Source organism: Canis lupus, chromosome 3, assembly GCF_011100685.1.
Source record: "Canis lupus familiaris isolate Mischka breed German Shepherd chromosome 3, alternate assembly UU_Cfam_GSD_1.0, whole genome shotgun sequence".
NCBI lineage: Eukaryota > Metazoa > Chordata > Mammalia > Carnivora > Canidae > Canis > Canis lupus.
Window position 1 is genome coordinate 71,759,009 of NC_049224.1, and position 20,576 is coordinate 71,779,584.

The 20,576-nt window shown below is 54.2% G+C and overlaps 2 protein-coding genes across 7 annotated transcripts in view; both read right to left on the reverse strand.

Moving 5' to 3' along the window:
- The window catches only part of C3H4orf50 (chromosome 3 C4orf50 homolog), a 55,708-nt gene extending 43,952 nt beyond the window's left edge, over positions 1-11,756 (reverse strand). For 2 of the 3 annotated variants that reach the window (XR_005357264.1, XM_038533409.1), the window contains exons 1-3: positions 11,339-11,473; positions 7,645-8,022; positions 2,728-2,866 (exon numbers count right to left, since the gene is read on the reverse strand). Coding sequence is in view for 2 of the 3 variants with exons in the window: in XM_038533409.1 (XP_038389337.1) it covers positions 2,728-2,866; positions 7,645-7,913 (408 nt within the window). In the remaining variant the exon portion in view is untranslated. Of the gene's footprint in view, positions 1-2,727; positions 2,867-7,644; positions 8,023-11,338; positions 11,474-11,637 lie in introns of those variants that run through there. The other variant, XM_038533410.1, reaches the window with a different exon arrangement.
- A 2,020-nt stretch (positions 11,757-13,776) lies between these two features.
- JAKMIP1 (janus kinase and microtubule interacting protein 1) overlaps positions 13,777-20,576 on the reverse strand; it is a 148,005-nt gene continuing 141,205 nt past the window's right edge. For all 4 annotated transcript variants that reach the window (XM_038533413.1, XM_038533412.1, XM_038533414.1 and 1 more), the window contains 3 exons: positions 18,306-18,371; positions 15,113-15,188; positions 13,777-13,899 (listed from right to left, as the gene is read on the reverse strand). In XM_038533413.1, coding sequence (XP_038389341.1) covers positions 15,138-15,188; positions 18,306-18,371 — 117 coding nt within the window. In that variant the 3' untranslated portion in view covers positions 13,777-13,899; positions 15,113-15,137. The remainder of the gene's footprint in view (positions 13,900-15,112; positions 15,189-18,305; positions 18,372-20,576) is intronic.

The following is a 20,576-nucleotide window of genomic DNA, read 5'->3' on the forward strand; positions in this document are numbered from 1 at the left end:
ACCATGGCCAGGACTCGAACTTCTGTGTATCTGACTCAAGGTGTGGAGGAACAACTCTCTGCTCTTGGGCCTAGCCCTCCCTGCACCGGCCCTGGAGCTGTGAGCTAGACCGGGGCCACTGCAAAAACAGGAGTCCTGGCCCAATTTCCAGGAGGAATTGAAGCACACGGGTGGCACTGCCTCCGTGTTAAGCTCTCTGGCAGCCACCAGTGACTGCTGGCAGCCGGCCACTGCTGTCTGCCAGGAGAGCTTGCTGAAGACAGCACAGAGCACGTGTGGACAAGGGAAGCTGGGGGCGGCTCTGCAGGCTTTGGCTGACAGCTTGTTTTGGGGGGACGTGGAACAGATGAAGCTGGACTCTGATTCCCTGGGAAGAAAACTGCTCCCAATCATCCCATAATCAGCAATGCTCCATCCCCTGGGTTGGACAGCCTCTATCAACCCTCAGAATGACCACAGGTCACTACAGAAATGAGGTGATTTTGCATGCAAATGCTTAACTGGGAACAGTGACAACGGGCAAAACCGCCCTTCGGCAAATATCAGGTACAAAGGGCAGAGGAAACTCATCTGTGCGCTCCTACAAAACCTGCTCCCAAATGCGGACATCACTGGGGGGAGGTTCGGGCTTGTAGCTGGGTCAAGTGGTCACAGAGGGACCCTGAGCAAGCACCCCCACCGCTCTGAACTCGTGCCCCCCATCTGGAAGTGGGGTTTCCTGACAGGTCTTCCCAGGGGCATACAGATCACAGGACAAGCTAATAAGGACGTGTGTGTAGAAGAGGCCATAGTATCCCATAGGACTGCTGGCCCCGCAGTGCCTCTGAGCCCCCTGACAGCACTGTCCCGGCTCGCACCCTCATCCTCTGTCTCCCCAGTGCACTGGGAACAGGTGACTGTAGGGCTGTGGCTAATTCCCTTTGGAAATCCTGCATGGATACAGGGCATGGCCCAAAACATCTTGAGTGAAGTAGTTTCCATGGAGAGATCACATTGTTTGTGGCGGGATCGCACACACCAGCACTGCATTTCACGTGACAGCTCCCCCGGGGACACTGACGAGGACGTGCTAGCGGAGCAGAGGACGAGCGGAACTGGGCTTCCCGCCCCTGCCGTTCAATGCAGAGGGGGAAATGCCACTTGCATGTCTCCCTGGCGCCTCAAAGATGAATTTCAATTTAAACGAGCTCCTTATCTTTCCGTGTCTGTCTCAGTTCATGCCTCAGTCAGGGCTTTCGAGCCGTTTTGACTGCTCCCCACACTGAGAAACACACTTCCACCCCGTGCCCCCTCGCATGCGCCGGGTACCGCTGAAACAGAAGCTTCACCAAACAGCACTCCTTGTACACATAATGCCCTTTCTTATTTCCTAGTTCATGCCGGTTTAAAAAAAATGCTGGTTGCAACACGGACCACAAGCGGGAGTCCACCTGCAGTTTGACAGTCGCTGCTGGGCTGTACGGTGCATGGCAGGGGCTCCGAGAGCCACACGCGGTTGTCCTGGAAGCCTGTCACTTCTGCCTCTGCAGTATTCCCGAAGTGTGCCCTACCTCCACCCTTCATCATCGCCCCTGGAATATTTCAATAAAGGCTAATATTTACAAAAGCAGCTGGTGTCGGATACGGTTACCGCTGTGAGTGTTTTACACATACTCACTCACTTGGCCCACATAACAACCCAAGACGGTTGGTACTGTTATCATTCCCAGTTCACGGATGAGGAAACCGAGGCCCAGAGAGGTTACATCACTTGCCCCAGGTCACACAGCCAGGGAGCGGCATGGCCAGGTTTGGCACCAGGTGTCTGCCTCCCAAGTCCACCTCCTTAACCACCCACTGCTTGTCCAGAGCACTAACTTGTCCTCCTGACTCTACCATCTCTTTCTCTCTCTCTTTCTCTCTGTCTCCCCCCGCCACCCCTGCAATTAGAATAATTTCTCCAGAACCCTGTCTTGAGCCTCTCCTGCTAAAGTTCCCTAAAGCTTGCTCCTCATTGCAGTCAATATTTGGACCACACCGTGGTCCTGGCAACCTGGCCTCTCTGGAGGCTTCCTCCCTCGCCAATGCCCTCTCTGTGCCCAGACCTTCTGCTCTGGCCCCAACATGTCCCCCCACACTCCTGTGCCTATACGTAGGCTGTTATGCACACCTCGTGTGCTTTTCTTTTCTTCCAAGGACCAACTGGAGCGCCCCCTCCCCCCACCAACTCCAAGGACACACACTGTGCCTGCACCTTCCCCCTGGCACCTGGCATCGAATTTGGAAGTTATATGTCTCCTATCCATGTTTCCACCTGCATGCCAGCTCCTGAGAGCAGAGACCTTACGTCAGTCCTCAGCTTGTCCAAGAGCCACAGAAATGAACCTCTGACCAAAGCTCCCAGTGATTACATGGCTCCTGCAGGTCACCCAGTGCTTCACCAGCTCCCCGTTCCCCCCAGCGGATCCCAGCCAGAACCCTGGTGAGGAGGGCAGGGCGGAATGGGGATCACATTTTACGGACAGGGCAGCTGAGGCCCGGAGAAACCATGTGACCTTGCCCTGGACCTCACAGCCCCTGCCTGCACCGTTGGAATCAGGACCCCTCGAAGTCCCCTGGCTGGGCTCTCCCAGCATCCCCACCACCCACCACTGTCTTTGCTCAATGCACCTGCTGCCTCCTCCCAGCACAGGGGGCCATCCTGCTAGGTCAAGAAACAAGTACTGGAAAGAAGAGGGAAAGTTGTACCTGGCTGGCAAGCTCCCCCTGCAGGGCTTGCAGCTTCTCCTGGGCCCGGACAGCAGCGCTCTGTTCCTGCTTCACACGAGCGCTCAGCTGGTCCACCTTGTGCAGCAGTTGTCTCTCCGACAGCTCCAGCTCCTGGATTCTGCAGCATTGAAGCAGGAAGATGCTTACTCAGGATGTAGTAAACGTGGCCTAAGATTTTCACCAACACCAACCTTTTCTTTTTTTGGTCATTTGGCCAAATTGACATTCTGACCAAATCACATTGTGAAACATTCATACATATTTAAGATGATTTAGAATACTTCAGAAATGTCTATCCAGTAATAATGCACCATGCATCAGGAATCTTCAGAGTGTTTTCATCCCTAAACCAGTAATCCCAAATTCACCAAAGAAGGGCTGAGCCAGAGCCACGCGGCCTAAGAGCTTTATCTGTCTTGTTTCAATCAATCCTCATATTACCAGCCTGCAGGTGAGTTCCCTTATGCCTACTCCACACACAGGAAAACTGATGATCAGAGAGGCCAGGCAACTTGTCCAAGGTCACACAGCATTGTAGAGCCCAGGTGGTCTTACTCCCAAACTCAGACTTTTAACCCTATGTCCATTGCCTCCCATTTGAACTACACTCCTTCCAATCTCTTCTAAGAAAATGAAATTCAGAAAACATGTTTCTGCAACTGAAATCATTAATCTTTGTATTACTTACAGAAGAGAAAAGGTGGAAACGGCCTACTAGTTAGGGACGGCTAAGCCACGTGAAGCTTTTTCTTATTATCCTGGGGAAAGGTGGAGGAGCTTGTATCACATTGCAAGCAATACGGAGGCTCAAAGTGAGCCCTGACCACAGCTACATTGAAAGGAGACTCGCCCAAGAATGTAGGGAAGCCTGAAGGAACAGTCTGGTCCCACTGGGACAGGTGCCACCCCAAAGACTTGCCTGTCTCCTGTTTGTACCTGGTTCCAAGTCCCCTCCATGTGCCAGTCTTACCTCTATAATGAAAAACCAGGAAACACACGGAAAATGCATTCACAGCCTACAGGGGCAAGCTCTGCACACCTTCACTCCCCTGCCCAAGCCCACTAGGGTGTCCTGATCCTTCAAGACACCCTCTGCCTCTCTGGGAGAGGACCCAACTCTGCTTCCCGACTCTGCTACCGACCCACCATGAGGCTTAACTGCATTGGCTCCCCACCCCGATCCATAGTCTCCTTATCTGTAAAACAGAGGCAGTTGTGCCTCTGCTCCAAGTGTTAATGTGGAGATTGGATGAAACGTTGCATTAGGACCAATAATTAAATCAAGAGTCCCCTCTCCTGCTCTGCTTCTGAGGCCCTGGGGAAGGCTTGTGCAGGTGACAGAGGGAGTATGCCCCTTATGATCAAGTTCCTTCCAAGCTGAACCGAGGAGTGGCCCCAGGTTAATCAGTCAGAGTCAGGCTGAGCACCTGCTTGCTTATAAAATATGGTGACATCTGAAAGGGACAAGGAAAGCCTCTCTTTTCAGTTTTTGAGATCAACCTGCAAGCGCTAAATATGAAACAACATTTAATTCTGACAGTATCTTTATACTTGAAGCAGAAATGACTAATCGTCGTGGCAGATCAAATGTTGGCCCCCAAATATATCCAGGCTCTAATCCCTGGCACCCACGAATGTTGCATAAAATGCAAGAGACTGTGGATGTGGTTTAGTTAAAGACCTGAAGATGGGGGGATGCCCTGGACCGCCTGGGTGGGCCCTGCCTGCTGTCACAGGTGTCCTTAGGATGGGGAGGCAGAGGGAGATTTGACAGCAGGTGGAGGCCAAGGGAGCCCTGGAGCAAGATGTGACCCTGCTGGCTCTGCAGGTGGAGGCAGGGACAGGGAACCAAGGAATGCAACTGTCCCTGCTGGAAAAGACAAGGAAACAGATTCCCCTACAGCCTCTGGAGAGGGCACAGCCCTCCCGAAAGCCTTGGCTTTACCCCTGGGATGTTGCTTTAGGGCTTCAGCCTCCAGCACCGTCAGACGACATACATGTGTTGCTTTAAGGCTCCAAGTCTGCAGTATTTTGTCCTAGCAGCCCTCAGGAGCTAGCACTAGCACGCTCACAAATAGGAAACAGACGATGAGGTGCCGTTTTTCACGGATTAACGACCTGTTAAACAAATACTATTATGCAGTGCTGCAGAGTGCTAGGAAACCTGGAGACCCCCGTCCAGGGCAGCAGGAGATATGGGCGGCTGCCATTACCCCCCATGTGGGCCACCTGGGTTCAAGTTCCAGCCCCCCCCCAATACGGCTGGATGCATGGGTGACTGTGGAGACGTCACTTAACTGTACTGTGCCTTCATTTCCCCATCTGTAAACTGAGGATAATGCTACCACCTGATTTTTGGTATTGTTTTAAGGATCATACATCTGAAAATTTAAACAAACATGTAAGCAGTGCCTGGATCAGAATAAATACTCAACGAGTGTATAGCTACTGATAATTTTATGGCATTCGGGTTGCAGGTGAATATGCATTATTGATAAGGTAATGAGGATGGAAGTGGGTTTTCTTTCTCAAATTTCTAACTATACTGTTTATTATTTTTATAATACTTTTAAAAATATTTTAATTTATTTCTTGCAGAGAGAGAGAGAGAGAGAGAGCAGGGGCGAGGAGGAGCAGAGGGACAGAGAAACTCAAGCAGACTCTATGCAGAGCATAGAGCCCCACATGGGGCTCGATCTCACGCCCCTGAGATCACAACCTGAGCTGAAACCAAGAGTCAGACATTTAACCGCCTGAGCCACCAGGTACTCCTATAATAAATGCTTCTACATTTTAATTTTTTCATCAAAGCGAAGGCCAGTGTACACTACCAACCTTTACCATACCCTAGGGAGATGACACCCATGGTGAAATTAACCCATCACGCATCCAAACCCTGCTCAGCTACTAGTGACCCTGGGTCACATCATTCATCTTCTCCACCTCAGCTCCACCTCACACAGGTGGGGTGACCCACCTCCCAATAACAGAGGTCACAGCCCACATTTCCCCACGGGGGGTCCAGGATGCCCCCTCCAGAGTGGCCTCACCCCAGGGCCCCAGCCACAGAGGCCCCCTCCCCTCCATCACTCACGGTATCCCCAGGGCTCTCCTTGCATGGAGGGGTCTCCTTTGGTAGAGGTTTCCCAGCATTTCCCCCGGGGCCCAAGGACTTTCTGGTTTTCACCGCCAACCTCTCCGGAGAAAGACTGGAATCCACAACCATGTGTGGGTTACACTGCAGCTCTCTCCAGTGCTGGGGCCCTATCTTTGCTGGTTCTCAACCACCCCCTCCCTCCCCTAGGATTTATGTTATGGGCTGATTTGTGTCCCCTCAAACTCATTATGTTGAAATTCTAACCTCTAGCACCTCAGAATGTGATAGCACCTCAGAATGTGACTGTTATTTGGAGGCGGGGCCTTTTTTTAAAATTTTTATTTATTTATGATAGTCACAGAGAGAGAGAGAGAGGCAGAGACATAGGCAGAGGGAGAAGCAGGCTCCATGCAGGGAGCCCAATGTGGGATTCGATCCCGGGTCTCCAGGATCACGCCCTGGGCCAAAGGCAGGCGCCAAACCGCTGCGCCACCCAGGGATCCTGAGGCGGGGCCTTTACAAAGGTAGTTGAGTTAAGTGAGGTCATCTGGCTGCCTCGGATCCAATCTGAGTGGGGTCCTTATAAGAGGAGGGGATCAGGATGCAGACACACAAAGAGGGAAGACCGTGTGAGGACACCGGGAGAAGACGCCATCCACATGCCACTGAAAGCAGCCTCGGGAGGGACCAATCCTGCCCGTCCTTGACCGTCCTGGACTGTAAGCCTCCAGGACCGTGAGATGGTACCTTTCTATAAGTCCCCAGGCTGTGGTACTTTGCTAGAGCAGCCTGAGCAAACCAACACAACTTAGCCCGTGACTCTGGGTGGGCCAGTGCAGGGTGTAGGATGAGAGAGCCATGAATGAGTGAATGAACGAATGATCACAGAAGTAACAAAACAATTTTTCTGATATGTGAATTTCTTCATGTAAAAAGTTCTACAAAGAGGAAAGAAGATAAAAGCACATGTAAATACATATTTAATGACTTGCCTTTATTAAAATGAAGGAACATACAAGAAGATGGTGAGGTCTCAGATGAATCCAAGACGCTGGGCTACTGAGATGGTGGTAAACCTGTTGGGATGGACCCCAGCCACTACCGTCCTGCATTTCCGTGCTGGGTTTCTCCCCTGATATGCACGCAGGGCCCCACCTCACTCTGCTGGCCTCGGTATTAGATAACGGTCAGGAAAGATCACGGGCTTTGAGAAGGACCCAGGTTCACATCCCAACCTCTGGACCACATTGGCTCTACCAGGAAAACAGAGCCCCGGCTGGAAAGGTCAGCAGTGAGAACAAGTGCAGAGAGTCTGCTATGAAGATGACGGAAGAGCTAAAAGGCCAGGCAGAGAGGAGAGGCAACCCAGAGATGAGCAACTGCCAGGAGCCACTCCTGCCCCTGCGGATGGAGGGACACGCGGGGAGGAGGAGGCGGTGATACTGGGCCCAGGAGTCAGGAAGACAGAGGAGGGACCCAAAAGCATGGCTGGGTCGCTGTGGGATGTCACCCAAAGCAGGAGAGGGGGAAGTACCCTGGCCTCTCCCTTCCCCCTCCCTCCAGTCTCTCCCATTGGGTGGCTGGGCCCCTAGGAAAGCCCGAGCGCAGGAGCCTGGGGAGCCGTGTGGGCTCAGCCCCCCGACACTCAGAACACAGGGTGGGACGGGGAGGAACCAGAGCTGGGGCCGCCCCTGGAGTCCGAGTCTTCAGCCCCAGGAGCCACCCGACACACCGATCTAGCACGATCGGGACCCAGGATTTGTTAAACGCACAAGAAGAGGTCCCCACGCCCTACTTACCTGCTCCTCAGCCCGGACTCGGACATCACGTACTTGTCCACGGCGGCCAGCAGCTTCTGCTCCGAGGATTCCAGCTGCTTCCTGAGCGTGCCTGGGTCCGCGCCTGGGCTTCGGGCTTCCTGCTCCCCACCGCTGTCTTCTACGTCCTGGAACACCCAGGACGTGTCGATCTTCACATCAACGTTCATGACATCAAACCCATCGCTGCTGGGGGCTCTGACAACGTAGCTGAAATTTTTCTCGGTCCGTCCTTTAGCTGTGGGCTCCATCCTGTACGGAGGTCACGGGTCAGGCCTTAATAACGTTAAGTGGATTTGCAACATTGACTTTCTGGAGATTTCGAGATGGCTGCAGGGCCTTCAGATTGTGCCGAATACCCTTGGAGGAGGGCAAGAACAGGTGAATTATTCGTGAGCGGGCCTTGGGTTTCATTCACACGCGTCATACAATACGAACCAACGCCTCTCGGTTTACAAGCTGGCACGTCAGAACTCACCCAGAGCAAGAAGCCGCCGCAGGAAAGCCACCTGGGATTAAATGCATAATGATGCTCACAGAAAGGTAAAATGAGATTTCCAGGCAGAGCCATCAGAAATATAAATTCTTGGTGGTGCTGCTCCCTTCCACCTCCTCTATGAGCGAGTGAAGCTCTGTGCCTCCTCTCTGGGGACAACAAACAATTGGGGACCGAGAGCTCACCCGGCGGAGGGGACGCGTGCTAGTGCTGCCCTGGGCGGATCGCCTGCGATCTCGGCCACGTCACCCTAGCTGGTCCAACTGTGCCGTAACCCTAGGACGTGGACGTTATGGTACCTATTTTGTAGTTGGTGAGACAGAGGTTCCAGAAGGTGGAGGAGCTTGTCCAGGCCTCACATATAGGAAGGGCCAGAGTCAGGATTCAAACCCAGGTCTAAATCCAAAACCCAGAGAAGTGACAAATGGATGTACCAGGACCCCGACAGGAGAAAACATGTCCTGCTGGGGTGGGCGGGCGGGGGGAGCCAGGGCCTGCAGGGACGCAGAATGGTGGACTTCAGCTGGCAGAGGCGGGCACAGGAGGCTCCCAGCCTGGGGCAGCCTTGGGGTCCCGGGCCCTCAGAAGTGTTGGGACACATGGAGGGAGTGGCCGGGCCTGTGGGTGCTCGGAGGGGGAAGGAGGAAGGAGAACAGAAGGTGGCTTGGGGCCCTGAGCTCCGGGGCAAAGGCTTTGGCATCTCTCTGTGGCCGGTGGGGTGTCCTGGGAGTTTGGGGGGCAGGGAGGGCCCGGCCAGGCATTGCTTTGAGGACAGAGGTGACGAGGAGGCCGCTGGCCATGGAGGAGGAGCCACTGTGCTCAGTCTGCTGCAGAGCCGCACAAGGTTAGTAGAAGTTAAAAATACCAGGCTTACCGGCCCCTGTTAAAGCAAGAACTTTAGAAAACTTGTAAGTTCCTTGTCATCTCTTTGAAACACACGTAACACTTTTTCAAAGCTAGATAAACCTTTTGCCAGCTCTCTGACCCAGGGATGTCTTTCCGAAGGGCCATCTCTTTAGAATGGAAACATCCAAGGAAACAGAATCCTGTCTCCCAGACCCTGGGGGACACGAGGGACCTAGCTTCAGGGGAGCCTGGACCCACACCCCAAAGCCACCCTGTCATAAAAGATGAGAAGAGTTTCATTCTCCTTTGTATAAAAAAATAAAATAAGGGACGCCTGGGTGGCTCAGTGGTAGAGCGTCTGACTTCGGCCCAGGGTGTGATCCTGGAGACCTGGGATGGAGTCCAGCATTAGGCTCCCTGCATGGGGCCTGCTTCCCCCTCTACGTACATCTCTGCCTCTGTGTGTGTGTGTGTTTCTCATGAATAAATAAATAAAATCTTGAAAAAATAAATAAATAAGATAAAAATTCAGAGGGAGACAATCCATAAAAGACTCTTAACTCTAGGAAACAAACTGAGGGTCGTCGGAGGGGAGGTGGGTGAGGGGATGGGGTAACCGGGTGATGGGCATGAAGGAGGGCAGATGATGGGATGAGCACTGGGTGTTATATGCAATTGATGAATCACTAAATTCTACCTCTGAAACTAATAAAAACAAACCCCCAAATTAACGAACACTGAGGGTCACCCAATGGCGAGGTGAATTTAGGGTGACCTACGTGTAACAGCTGGTGCTGTCGAGTCCTCTTATTGGAGAACTGATTACTATTATCCTGAGGACATGTACAGAGTGGATTGTATCTGCTTGGCTGAAAAGCAGTGAGATTTCTTTCTGTCTCGGCAAATCTCTGAGCAGAGCACCTGTGATGCACATCACGTTCTGGTTTGATGCTCATTCAAGAATTAACACACTTTCTTTCTTGTTTACCTCATGGAGGGGTTTTCCAGGTTGGGACAAGATTTTGTTTTTAATTATATTGCTTTAGCAGTGGCCAGCATGCTGGGGTGACCCACAGGGCTTGCAACAGACTCGGAGTGGCCAGAGGCAGTGGGGTGGGGTGTTGGCTGAAAGGGGATATAGTGGGGCAACCTGGACCTCAGGCTCCAGGGCCACACTGCCTGGGGTTGAATCTCATCTCTATTCTCAGATAGCATTCTGGGCCAATTACCTAACTGCTGGGCATAGTCTTGGGGGGTAGGGTGGGGTAGGGCATCTTTTGGGGTCTGCAGAAGCCCTGCAGAGCTCTCAGACAACCTCAGGGAGGAGCACCCCAAATTGTCAGGCCTCTAGCAGGTTCTGGTTAAATGTGAGAAAACAGGCAAAAACAAACATGTCATTGCTTGTACTGGGACCATCAGGCAGGATTCCACGGGTCACCAACTGGCTACGGAAGGTGAGGGAAAAGCAGAAGCCAGAGACCTTGAGACTCTCAGCCACAGGACGGAAGGATGGGGAAGAAAAGGGGGGGAGGAGTGGCCGGTGGGAGGAATGATAATCAGTTTGCTCAGATAGGTGTTGAGCTCATGCTAAAGCACAGCGTGCATCTCTCCAAGGTAACCCTGACATGGGGCAGGTGTACACGTCCAGGGCACCTGCACCTGCAGCTAGCTCCTTGCACAGGGTCTCAAACAGTGCTGGGTGCATCAGTAAACCTCGGGCCTTTCTGATGAGCTAACGCCAGCAGCATCAGCACAGCACACCCACCCACCCCTTTTGCATTTTACAGAAGTCCAGGTTGGGGATGACTGGGTGGCTCATGGTTGAGCATCTGCCTTCGGCTCTGGTCGTGATCCCAGGGTCCTGGGATCAAGTCCTGCATCGGGCTCCCTGCATGGAGCCTGCTTCTCCCTCTGCCTGTGTCTCTCAGAGAGAGAGAGAGAGAGAGAGGCAGAGACAGAGTGAAGTAGGGCTGGCAGTCAAGTCCTCACGCTGCAGACAGACTCGCTCATCCCGGCTTGCCTGGGACTGGTCCCATCTTAAAACTGGAAATCCCACATCCCAGACAAATGAGGATGGCTTGTCACCCGGCATGGCTGGCCTCCTGGCCCTCAACGCCACTGGAACAGCAGCGACAGGACACAGGCGTGACCCCTGGACTTCTCTGCCCAGCTCCTCAGGGGTTGTCACTGGCCACAGAGGAGCCAGGAATTAGGGCTTGTGTCAAGTGCCAGGAACTTGACAGGGCTCTCCCTTCATCCTCACATTCAGGATGTGAGGAGGGTGGTGGTAAAGGGGTGGACCCAACCCTTCTCCTTCCTGCCTGAGACACTGACCTGAGGTTCAGCTGTTCTTGTAGCTCTGCTGCCCTGGGAACCGCACCACGTGGAACCTCGGCTGTGCTACTAGGCCACAACACCCACAACAACCATGAGGGGTATATACCCCCTCCTGGGAGCAGAGGGTTGTGGATGAAGTCCAGGGACGCGTCCAGTAGGCCACCAGGGTTGGGAGGTCCCCTGAGTACAACGGCTCTTGGAACCGGCCTGTCCCTGGCAGGGACTTTGGAAACAATGTCCAGGACTTTCACAGATACTGGAGACTTTGGGTTTCTGAGCCAGGGCCACTCCCATACCTGCTCGTGTGGGTCTCATTCCCTTGCACCTGAGCTGTCTCAGAGAATGGGCTCCTGGTCCCCCATGGGTTGGATGGTCTCCTTTGCCGACGAGTCCCACCGAGGGAGCCGTGGCTGCTGTCCGCTCCATCTCCTGCCAGTACCCGGGAGTCCTGCAGGTCTAACTGCCTAGTTATGCCCAAGGAGACGCGAAGTGAGGTGTTGCATGGGAAACATCACCCCCATCCCACCGAGAAGAAATCAAGATTCAGAGCAGCAAGTCCTTGGCCAGTGTCCGTTGCAGGAGACGGGCCAGGCTGGGAGCAGACCCACATGGGCCTGACTTCAGAGCCAACACTATTCCTGTCCTTTTGTCTGAGTGGGAGAGCTGAGCAAACAGAAGGACAGGCCCAGGAGGGCCTGAGGGCCACACTCCTGGATGCTCCTGCAACGGGGAGACAATAGACACTCGGTGTCAAGAAATGCTTCCCAGAGACCCGTGTGCACCCGCCGGACTTCTGTCTCTTGGGTTAGCAAAGCAGTGGCTCTGTGCCTGCTTGGGCCCCAGGGAAAGCCGACGGGCGTTCATGTGCACTCCCTGCGTGGTTGCACACTCCCATCCCCACCCGGATGCCCAGATGCCTGTCTTCAAACAAAGACATCAATTCCTTCACATTTGGATACCAAATGATGGCAAGTCGGAGGGGCTGGTGTGGCAGGTGCTTTGGGTTTAGATTTCAAAACAGAATGGTCACTTCCCAGCTGTCTTGGTGTGCGTTTTCATAGACCCCCACCCAGTTCTTCGGTTTGGCTTGGGCGCCCCTCTCCAGCTGGCTGGGGCTCCCCTCTGCACCCACTGCAACCTCCTTCTCCATCCTTGGCTTTGCCCTTCTGAGAACATTCAGCTCCTCTGCTGGGCTCCTCCTCCACGGGTCCCCTCAGCAGCCTGAGTCTCAGTCACTTGTTTTCTCCAAAGGTTCTTCTTACTAGAAATCTCAGGATTGTTCTCCCCATCCAGCAAACACAGAGCAGCAGGCCTTCCCGTCCATGGCATCAGCCTGTCCCTCTTCTAGGGTGGTAGTCCTCTCCTTCACATCCACCACCTTTGGTTTCACTTTATCCATCCTAATTCCACATGTCTTCTTCTAGAAGTTTAGTGGAGAAGGGTCACGTGGGCAGGGGCTTCTTCTGGAGACGCTCACCCGCCGACCCCACTCACCCTAGAATAAGAACAGCAGCTACATCCCAAAGTCACTTCCTTCTTAAGGGCTCCTTCCGGGGTGGACTCTCACCAGCTCTTGCCTGCCCTCTCCTTGACTGCCCTACTCTGTCTTCTAGGAGGTCCCATTCAGGGGCCAGTCTGCCGGATGTCAGGAAGGGCTCCCTCCTCCACGACTGTGAGAGAGCGGCCCTGGTGTCAGAGCATTGCAGGAGGCTCCTCAGAACCCTCCACTTCCAGCATTTTCCCTTGGTAGTGCCTTGCAAATTACAGCCAAGATGCAAGACAGCCCAGGAATGGTGTAATCGGGGACCGTGTCCACCTTCTCAGTCCTCATTCCACATGACCCAGGGACAGTCATGCTCTGGGACTTCCACTGTGTCACACCCACCAGAGTGATGGAGATGTGGCTTCTTTCACGGAAATCTGAGGTCCTTGGATCTGCCCTCCACAGTGGGTGAGTCGTCAGCTCCTCATCAGAGTTCTGCTCTCTCTCGCTCTTTCTCCCTCGTCGCCACCTGCCGAATCAGCTGCACAGGGATCTGAAGGGTTTTGTTGACCAGGGCTTGATTTGGGTTCAGATCACAGGGACATTTGCGAGTCACTCCGGCTGACAGATTCTGGGATACACGGAGCACAGTTCATGGAGACATATGTACAGAGGTCTGCCCAGCCGGACACACCACCGTGGCCAGGGGAGGCATGCAGTGCAGGGACGAGGATTCTGGCCTGGCCCCTGGCAGCGCAGTGGCTCTCCAGTGACTCAGTTTCTAGTAATTGCACTTAGTTTCCTGGTGTTCAGGTCTCTGCCCCTGGGGCTGTGAGGCCAGAGTGGGGACTCCGATGGGCCCCGAGCTTGACAGGTCCCCCACCATCTCTGGGGCTCCTGCAGCTCGGCCCAGCCAGGACCCAGCCAGAGACCCAAAAGTCCTCCTTATCAAGGACATGTGAATTCCGTTTTCAATCTCTGGCTTGAAGTAGCTTGTTTTGCTGTTGGGTTTTGGTTTGAGTGGGGTTAGGGTTGTCGTAGGGATTCAATTTATTCCGTAAGCTCTTTTTCTATCCTGTGAGATTATAAAATAATGTGAAATGCTGTAAGAATCAAGGGTTAAAGTGGTCGGAGAGGCCCCTGGCTTACCTGCCCCACCTGCCCCCCACGGCTGTCCCAAACTCTCCAACTGAGCCCACTGAGGGAACTTCCCCAACAATGTAGGGAAAGAGAAAACAGAACTCAGATGGCCTGTCCTCCAGTACCTACCCCGACCCCCCGTGGCTACCCCCACTCCCCATCTGATCAGACCTGGGATCATTCCTTTACTCACTACACAAACACTGCTCTGCTCCGCTATTACTCATTTGGACCACGTGCCAGGCACTGCCCCCAGCCTTAAGACACAGAAAATACAAGCAAAGCCCTTGCATTCAGGGGCCAGGCTCAGGGCTTCCATGAGGACACGAGGGAGGGAAAGAACCATCAGCAGAGCTCGGCCTGGGGGTCAGGACAGCTAGGCACCCCCAGAGCTCAAAGGGCTCTCAGCCAGTGCTGGATTCAGGGGCAGAACTGTAGCTCCTAGGGGCCCTAGCAGACCGTCCCCCTCTCACCCCAGCCTCAAGGTGGGTGCTCAGAGCAAAGAGAGTGGGGAAGGACAGGATGCCCAAGCAGGAACTCCGGTGAGAGCTGGGTCCTAGAGGTGCAAAGGGCCGAGCAGGACCAGCTGTCCCGGGTGGCTTCTGTCCAAGGTCCCTGAACACAGCACAGGCATCAGAACCAGGCACAGGTTCAGGGCTGGGGGCGGGTGGGGCGCAGGGTGCTGGAGGCTCTTCACTCAGGCTTTCTGGGTATTTTATATGCAGGTCATGGGCTTGCATGTCAGCCTCTTCTTCTGAAGACCCCTGACCCCAGAAACCGCTCTGATCTGGCCCACAGGCAGTAGAAAGCACCAGAAACTAATGCCAAAATAGAAAGAAACTTTGGAAAAAACTACACACACCCCCTCTTTTGAAGAAGAACTACAGCAGGGTGGCAACCAGGTCCCCACTGCCCCTTCTTCTTCCCAAAGAGCTCCCCCAACCTACCTCCCTGGGGTGGGACTGGCCAGCGACCCCTGGTCGTCCCCATCCCCACCCTCGGCCCAGGGAGCCACAAGGCTGAGCGACCTGCCACAGGCCACCTTCCACGGAGCCTCCTCGCTCAAGGAATGTTATGGTCAGAAATGGAAGAAATTGTCCTTTTCAGACAACCATCATTTTTATCTGTGAAATCAAAAGGATACCAACCCGAGTTCTTTGCTCACTGAAGTCATCAAGGCCACAGAATGAATGCTAGTGAGAAAAACAAAAAAAGGAACAAAAACTATAAAATAAGACCAAAAGAAAATGGGGGGGGGGGGAGAAAAGAAAAGAAAAGAAGATGTAAGATATGTAGTATGGGATTCAGTGACACATTTCACAAGAACTACTGTACCCGGTTCAAGTTCAGAAGGAGGGCCGGAAAGTGAGCAGACCTGGGCAGCGGACCTCATGGGGAGCCCACCCTCAGGAAGTCCTCTGTACCCCCCAACTACTCTCCCCAAACCCCTGGCTTGATTCAGACAAACCAGGATGTTTTTGCTGCTGAGGTGTGGCTTTCCTGTAGACCTTGGTAGGACACATTACAGAGGAAGGACCCTCCGATGGTTGCAACCTGGGGCTCCCACCAAAGCCCAGGCATGGTGTGTGGACAGGGACCAGGCGGGGTCCCCCCAGGCCACAGATGCCCCAGACCCACCTGCCCAGGAGCAGAAGCCCTCCCCCAGCACCATCCCTGCCAGGGCCCTCTCTCCCAAGAGACCATTATTTAAAATCTTTGGTGTCATTCAATTAGTCCGCTTTAAAAATAAAAAAAATAGGGAGAAAAAAAGGCCTTAAAAGGAAGGAAAAATTATACAGCTAGTTTGAAAGTAGACTTCTCTTTCAGAACTGAATTCACGACTTGCTTTGCTCCACAAGAATTATTGCTCATCAGTAGAACCTGTCGGAGCATCATCTGGGGCTTTTGAAAGTCATTCTTTCCCCCCTTTGCCTCCAAAATGCGGTAATAACTCCCCTAATGTATTGATTGAAAAATTAAAATCCAAACAGACAGCCACCAACTTTTATACAAGTTTTAGAATCACTGGAGGTTGGAGCCAGACGGCGCCTATGTGGAGTCATCTAGAGCTCTCATTTCTCACATGGAGAAACTGGGGCCCAGGTGGGGGGGCAGGGACTTGCCAAGAGCACCCAGTGGGGAGTAGCAAGGAAGGGGTCCTGGCCACTGACATGAGCCACGGGTAATGTGGCTGCAGCCCCTTCCCACTAGTGGCCGCAGGGAAACGATGCTGATTCGAGTGCATCTGTCGTTTCTCGTCCTACTGGCCCGACCAGGAGTCCGCCTGCTGTTTGCCAGCCTCGGCCACTCCTTTGGGACAAAAGGAGCCAGGCCAACCCACACAGGCTCGCTTTGAGGAAAGAGTAAAACAGAGGGAGAGAGGGGCTTCACACGTAGCCCAGTGTGCTTCCTCACTAAAATGCCGCCGGCCTTATTTCCTGTGGGTGCCTTCCCACCTTTAAAAACTTTAAATCAGCAAGACCACTATGGCGTGTTTTGAGTCTCTTTGCTGCCCTTTCTTGCTCTGAGACCCACTGTGCCAACTCAGGCCCTAAAGCCCAGTTGGGGGTCTAAGAAGCAGAACCAGCCTGGTGGTCCATGGACCTCTTCTGGGCCAGGGGTTCAGAACGTCACACCCCGACGCTCATGGAATCCTCACAACCATCCCAGAAGAGGGGAGAGATGCGAGCCCCCAGGCCCAGGCAGAGGGGTAAATCCCCCAGGGTCCCAGGGCCCCCCTGGAGCAAAGCCCAGACACACCTGCCTGCAAAGTCAGGTTATCCCTGGAGACTCTTGGGTGGAATTATACTTGGGATTCCTTCGGGACCTCAAAATAACCCCATAAGGTTGCAAGGTGGGCATCTGGCAGACAGAGACACTAGAAATCTGCTTAAACCAGCATCCCCCAGGGGTTCCCAGGTTCTCTGGCATGAGAATCGGCCTCAATGTCTGGGTCAAGCCTATGGCCGTGACCCTCTGCTGCCCCGGGGGGACGTGCCGGTTGTGCGGCCAGAGGCAAGGAGACTCTACATGGAGAAGGGATGATGCTGGAGGGTGACTCCTGCTTCCTCTCATCCTCTAGGGAGACAAAGCAGAAGAAGCTTCTAAACTGGCATCATCTGAAGAGCTGCCTGTCTCTTTGGGCTTGATCCCCTCCGGGGAGGGGCTGTTTCCCCATTTTTAGATATCTGCCCTGAGATCTGCCCTCTGGGGACTTCTGTGACTCTGGGACTTTGTGGAGGTGGGGGGAGGGGGAAGAGTTGCCTTCCTCTCAACCAAGACCCGCCTCAGGCAACTGAAACCCACAGATGCCCTTTCTTCCTCTTCCTCTTCCTCCTCCTGGGGTGACCAAGGTTCAGGCAGGGATCCCCTCCTGGGTCACACTGTCCCCGCCGACCCCCGGCCAGGGCTGGAGCCTTCGTGTGGCCCCCACTGTGATCTTACCCTGTGACACAGAATGTGCAATTACAGGTTTTGCTCTACTCGTCTATACTCATTTGGCAAACACGTGAGATGCCCTATTCCATGGTGGGAACTGTCTTGGATACATTGATGCATACAAGCTGGTCCCTGAGCTCAAGGACTCCATGGTCACAGGGTGAATGTGCAGGAGGGGGGCAGGGCCCGACAGAGATGCCACACTCGTGGTTCTGAGTGGCACTCATTTGTCTGCCCGGACCAAGGAGACGTTCCGGACGGGCTGAGCGGGTGGCTGTGGCACCCAGGAGACCAGCTACCCCTTCTCAGCTATAGGATCAGGGTCCAGTGTCTGAATCTATCTCAGGCCCAGCCTCTTCACCCATAAAGTGATACTAACACAAAGAGACAAACAGGCCAGGTGTCAGCATGTGGCAGGCCAACCTTGCTTCCCGCTGGGAGAGGAGAAAGACGCCCAAGAACACGTAACTGGTTTTGGCACAGAGCGCAGAGGAGTCATCTAAGGTGAAGAGGTCTGGGGGGACCAACCAAGGTCCTTGCTGGTGACATCACCAACCTAGTAGGCCCAACCTCACTTATCACTCCAGAGAGGGTCACCTTGTCCTTCCTACGTCAGGTTTAGAGGAAGGTCTTTGGTGGAAAAAAATAAAGGCACCCCACCCCCATTCCACACACACACAAAGTGGGCCCCAAACTGAACTTTTCTTCCCTGGAAAAACATTGGAAGGAGCTACTTATTGCATAGGTGTGCCCGCCTTGGGGGACGGGGCAGAGAAGGGCGGCGGGAGGCAGAGCCTGTTCTTGCACTACAGAAATGTCAGTGCAGAAGGAAACAGCCCCGTGATGACCGGTCACAGAAAGAAGCCCCAGGGGTGGGGGCGGGGGGCAGGGCACCCCACCTACCTTTTCTTCAAGCTCCTTCAGATGTCTCTTCTGGATCTCCAGCTTAGCCTCCAATTCTCGGATTCTCTGAAACACACGACCTCTTGCATCAGAAAAGGTAAAACCTCCAGGTTCAAAACCTCTTTACGCTTTATCATGGCGTAGCATACAAGCAGAGAAGCATGCGAGGACGAGCGGGCAGCGTGCCTGGCTTTGTGCATGTGCAGGGCTGTACCCCCACCGCCCGAATCCAGATAGAGGACCAGCACCGGGAGGCTCCTTGGGCCCCCGACCTCTGCCACTGAAGGCCGGTTTTGCCTGTTCTTGAGGTGCATGGACATGGAATCACGGGGTGCACTATTGAGGCAGGATCTCTTTAAAACAGAAGCATCGCGCCTGGACCAAGATACAGAGGCGCCCGGTGCAGGCTAGTGAAGATCATGGGTTTGAAGTGGCACCAGGGGATGCACTTGTGCAAGACCCACCTAGCTGGACCCGGGGAGCTGGGGCAGAGGAACCGAGTCCGGGCAGTGCCTCTGCTGCCACATGCACCCCAGCCCCTTAGAAGCCCAATGAGCACAGGTGCTAGGATGGCCAAGCGTCCCGGTTTGCTCATGACATTTCTGGTTTTGCAACTGAACGTCAGAGATCCCAGGAGACTTCCCCCCACCCCCCGCCCGCCCCTGCCGAGTCCTGGGAACCAGGAACAGCTGGTCACCCTGCCTGATACCCCCTGGGGCGCTCACCCTCCCTCCGTGGTTTACCAGCCCATTCCTTCCAGCTCCACGCAGTGTCTCACCCAGGGGGACACTTTCACAGATTGTCACATGCCCAAGGGTCACCCCTCAGAGTGCTGACCGCTGCTCGGCCAGCTGCAGCCTTGCCAGGCCTGAATGTAGAGGGAGAGCTCACTCTTGGCGAGGGTGCTCAGGCTGCAGGGCGGGTGATCCAGGGCAGGCCGCATTAGCACGCAGACCCTTAGGCTGGAGAAGCCTTCTGTGCATTCTGTAGGACAGTGTTCTCGAATCCAGGTCAGTGTCACTTGGGCTTGCAGATCACTGGGCCCCCCACTAGAGTTTTTGACTTGGTTTTGGGGGCTTGGGCCTGAGCAGCTGCACTTCCAGCAAGTTCCTGAGTGATGCAGTGGCTGTTTGTCTTGGGACTTTGAGAACCACCTCTATGGACACCCTCACCCGTTTAACAAATACAGGTCAATATGCCTGGGACCCTAAGGGTTTTGTGGTCCAGCCAAGTTTCAGACAAAAGCATTTACACGGGAACCCAGATGGTGCCCTGGGCGAATACAAACACAGAGAAAATCAAGCAGGAGTAGGGATGGGGGCGGGATGCTGTTTTACGTGGGTGCTCCGGGCAGGTGGCGCTGGACCCCAGAGGGGAAAAAGGTGGGGCATCGAGCCAAGGGCTGGGGAGCCAGAGGAGTCAGAGCCCAGCCCAGCACCCACAGTGGTTTGCCAGACTCAGGATGGGGAAGGGAATTCCAAGCAGGGGAACAGAGTATGCGGAGACGCAGGGATGGAGGGAATGGGGGCAGAGCTCAGAGGGCCTGGAATGTCCTGATGAAGAGCTCACAGATTTGGGGGTGTCATGGGGAGCCTGTGAAGGGTTTTAAGCAGGGAAATGATGAAGAGTTTGGTTTTGGAAAGATCACACTGGCAGAAACAGAACAGATTGGCACGGAGGACACAAGGAAAATACTTATCCTCAGATGTGAGGTGTTGGGCAAGTGATTCAGCCCATCCGGGCCCTGGTTTCCTTGTCTGTGGATTGTGGGTAATTGTGTTGCCCACATCTGAGGATCTAACAGGGGAGTCTGCACGAAGGGCTCAGAGCAGAGTCGGCATAGAGCGCGCACCCTATAAAGGATCAGGAGCCTCTACCTCTCTAATTCTCTTCCACTTGAGGGAGGCTGTGTGTACCTCAGTGAGGCCGTGATCGTCCCCCAAGGCCCCCCTTGCAAGGTGAGGAGGCAGAGAGCACCCGAGAATGAGCACAGAACTGGACCCCGGGCTGGGTCCTGCACCCCAAGCTTTCCAGCTGGTGAGTGCTGGGGAGTCACATAATCGCTTATACCTGAACCCCTCTTCTGTAACATCTGCACAGGGACCTCATGCCCCGAGGTGAAATGGGGGCCCTGGGGATGCGGGGGGGGGGGGGCGGCCCTTGTACACTACAGGGTCACGTGGGGGGGAAGGTGACACTTTACAGCCTTCAGAGGACTTGTGAGAATTCCCCAGGAACAACACAGAGCTTCTACTCCGGGGGGAGGGGGGG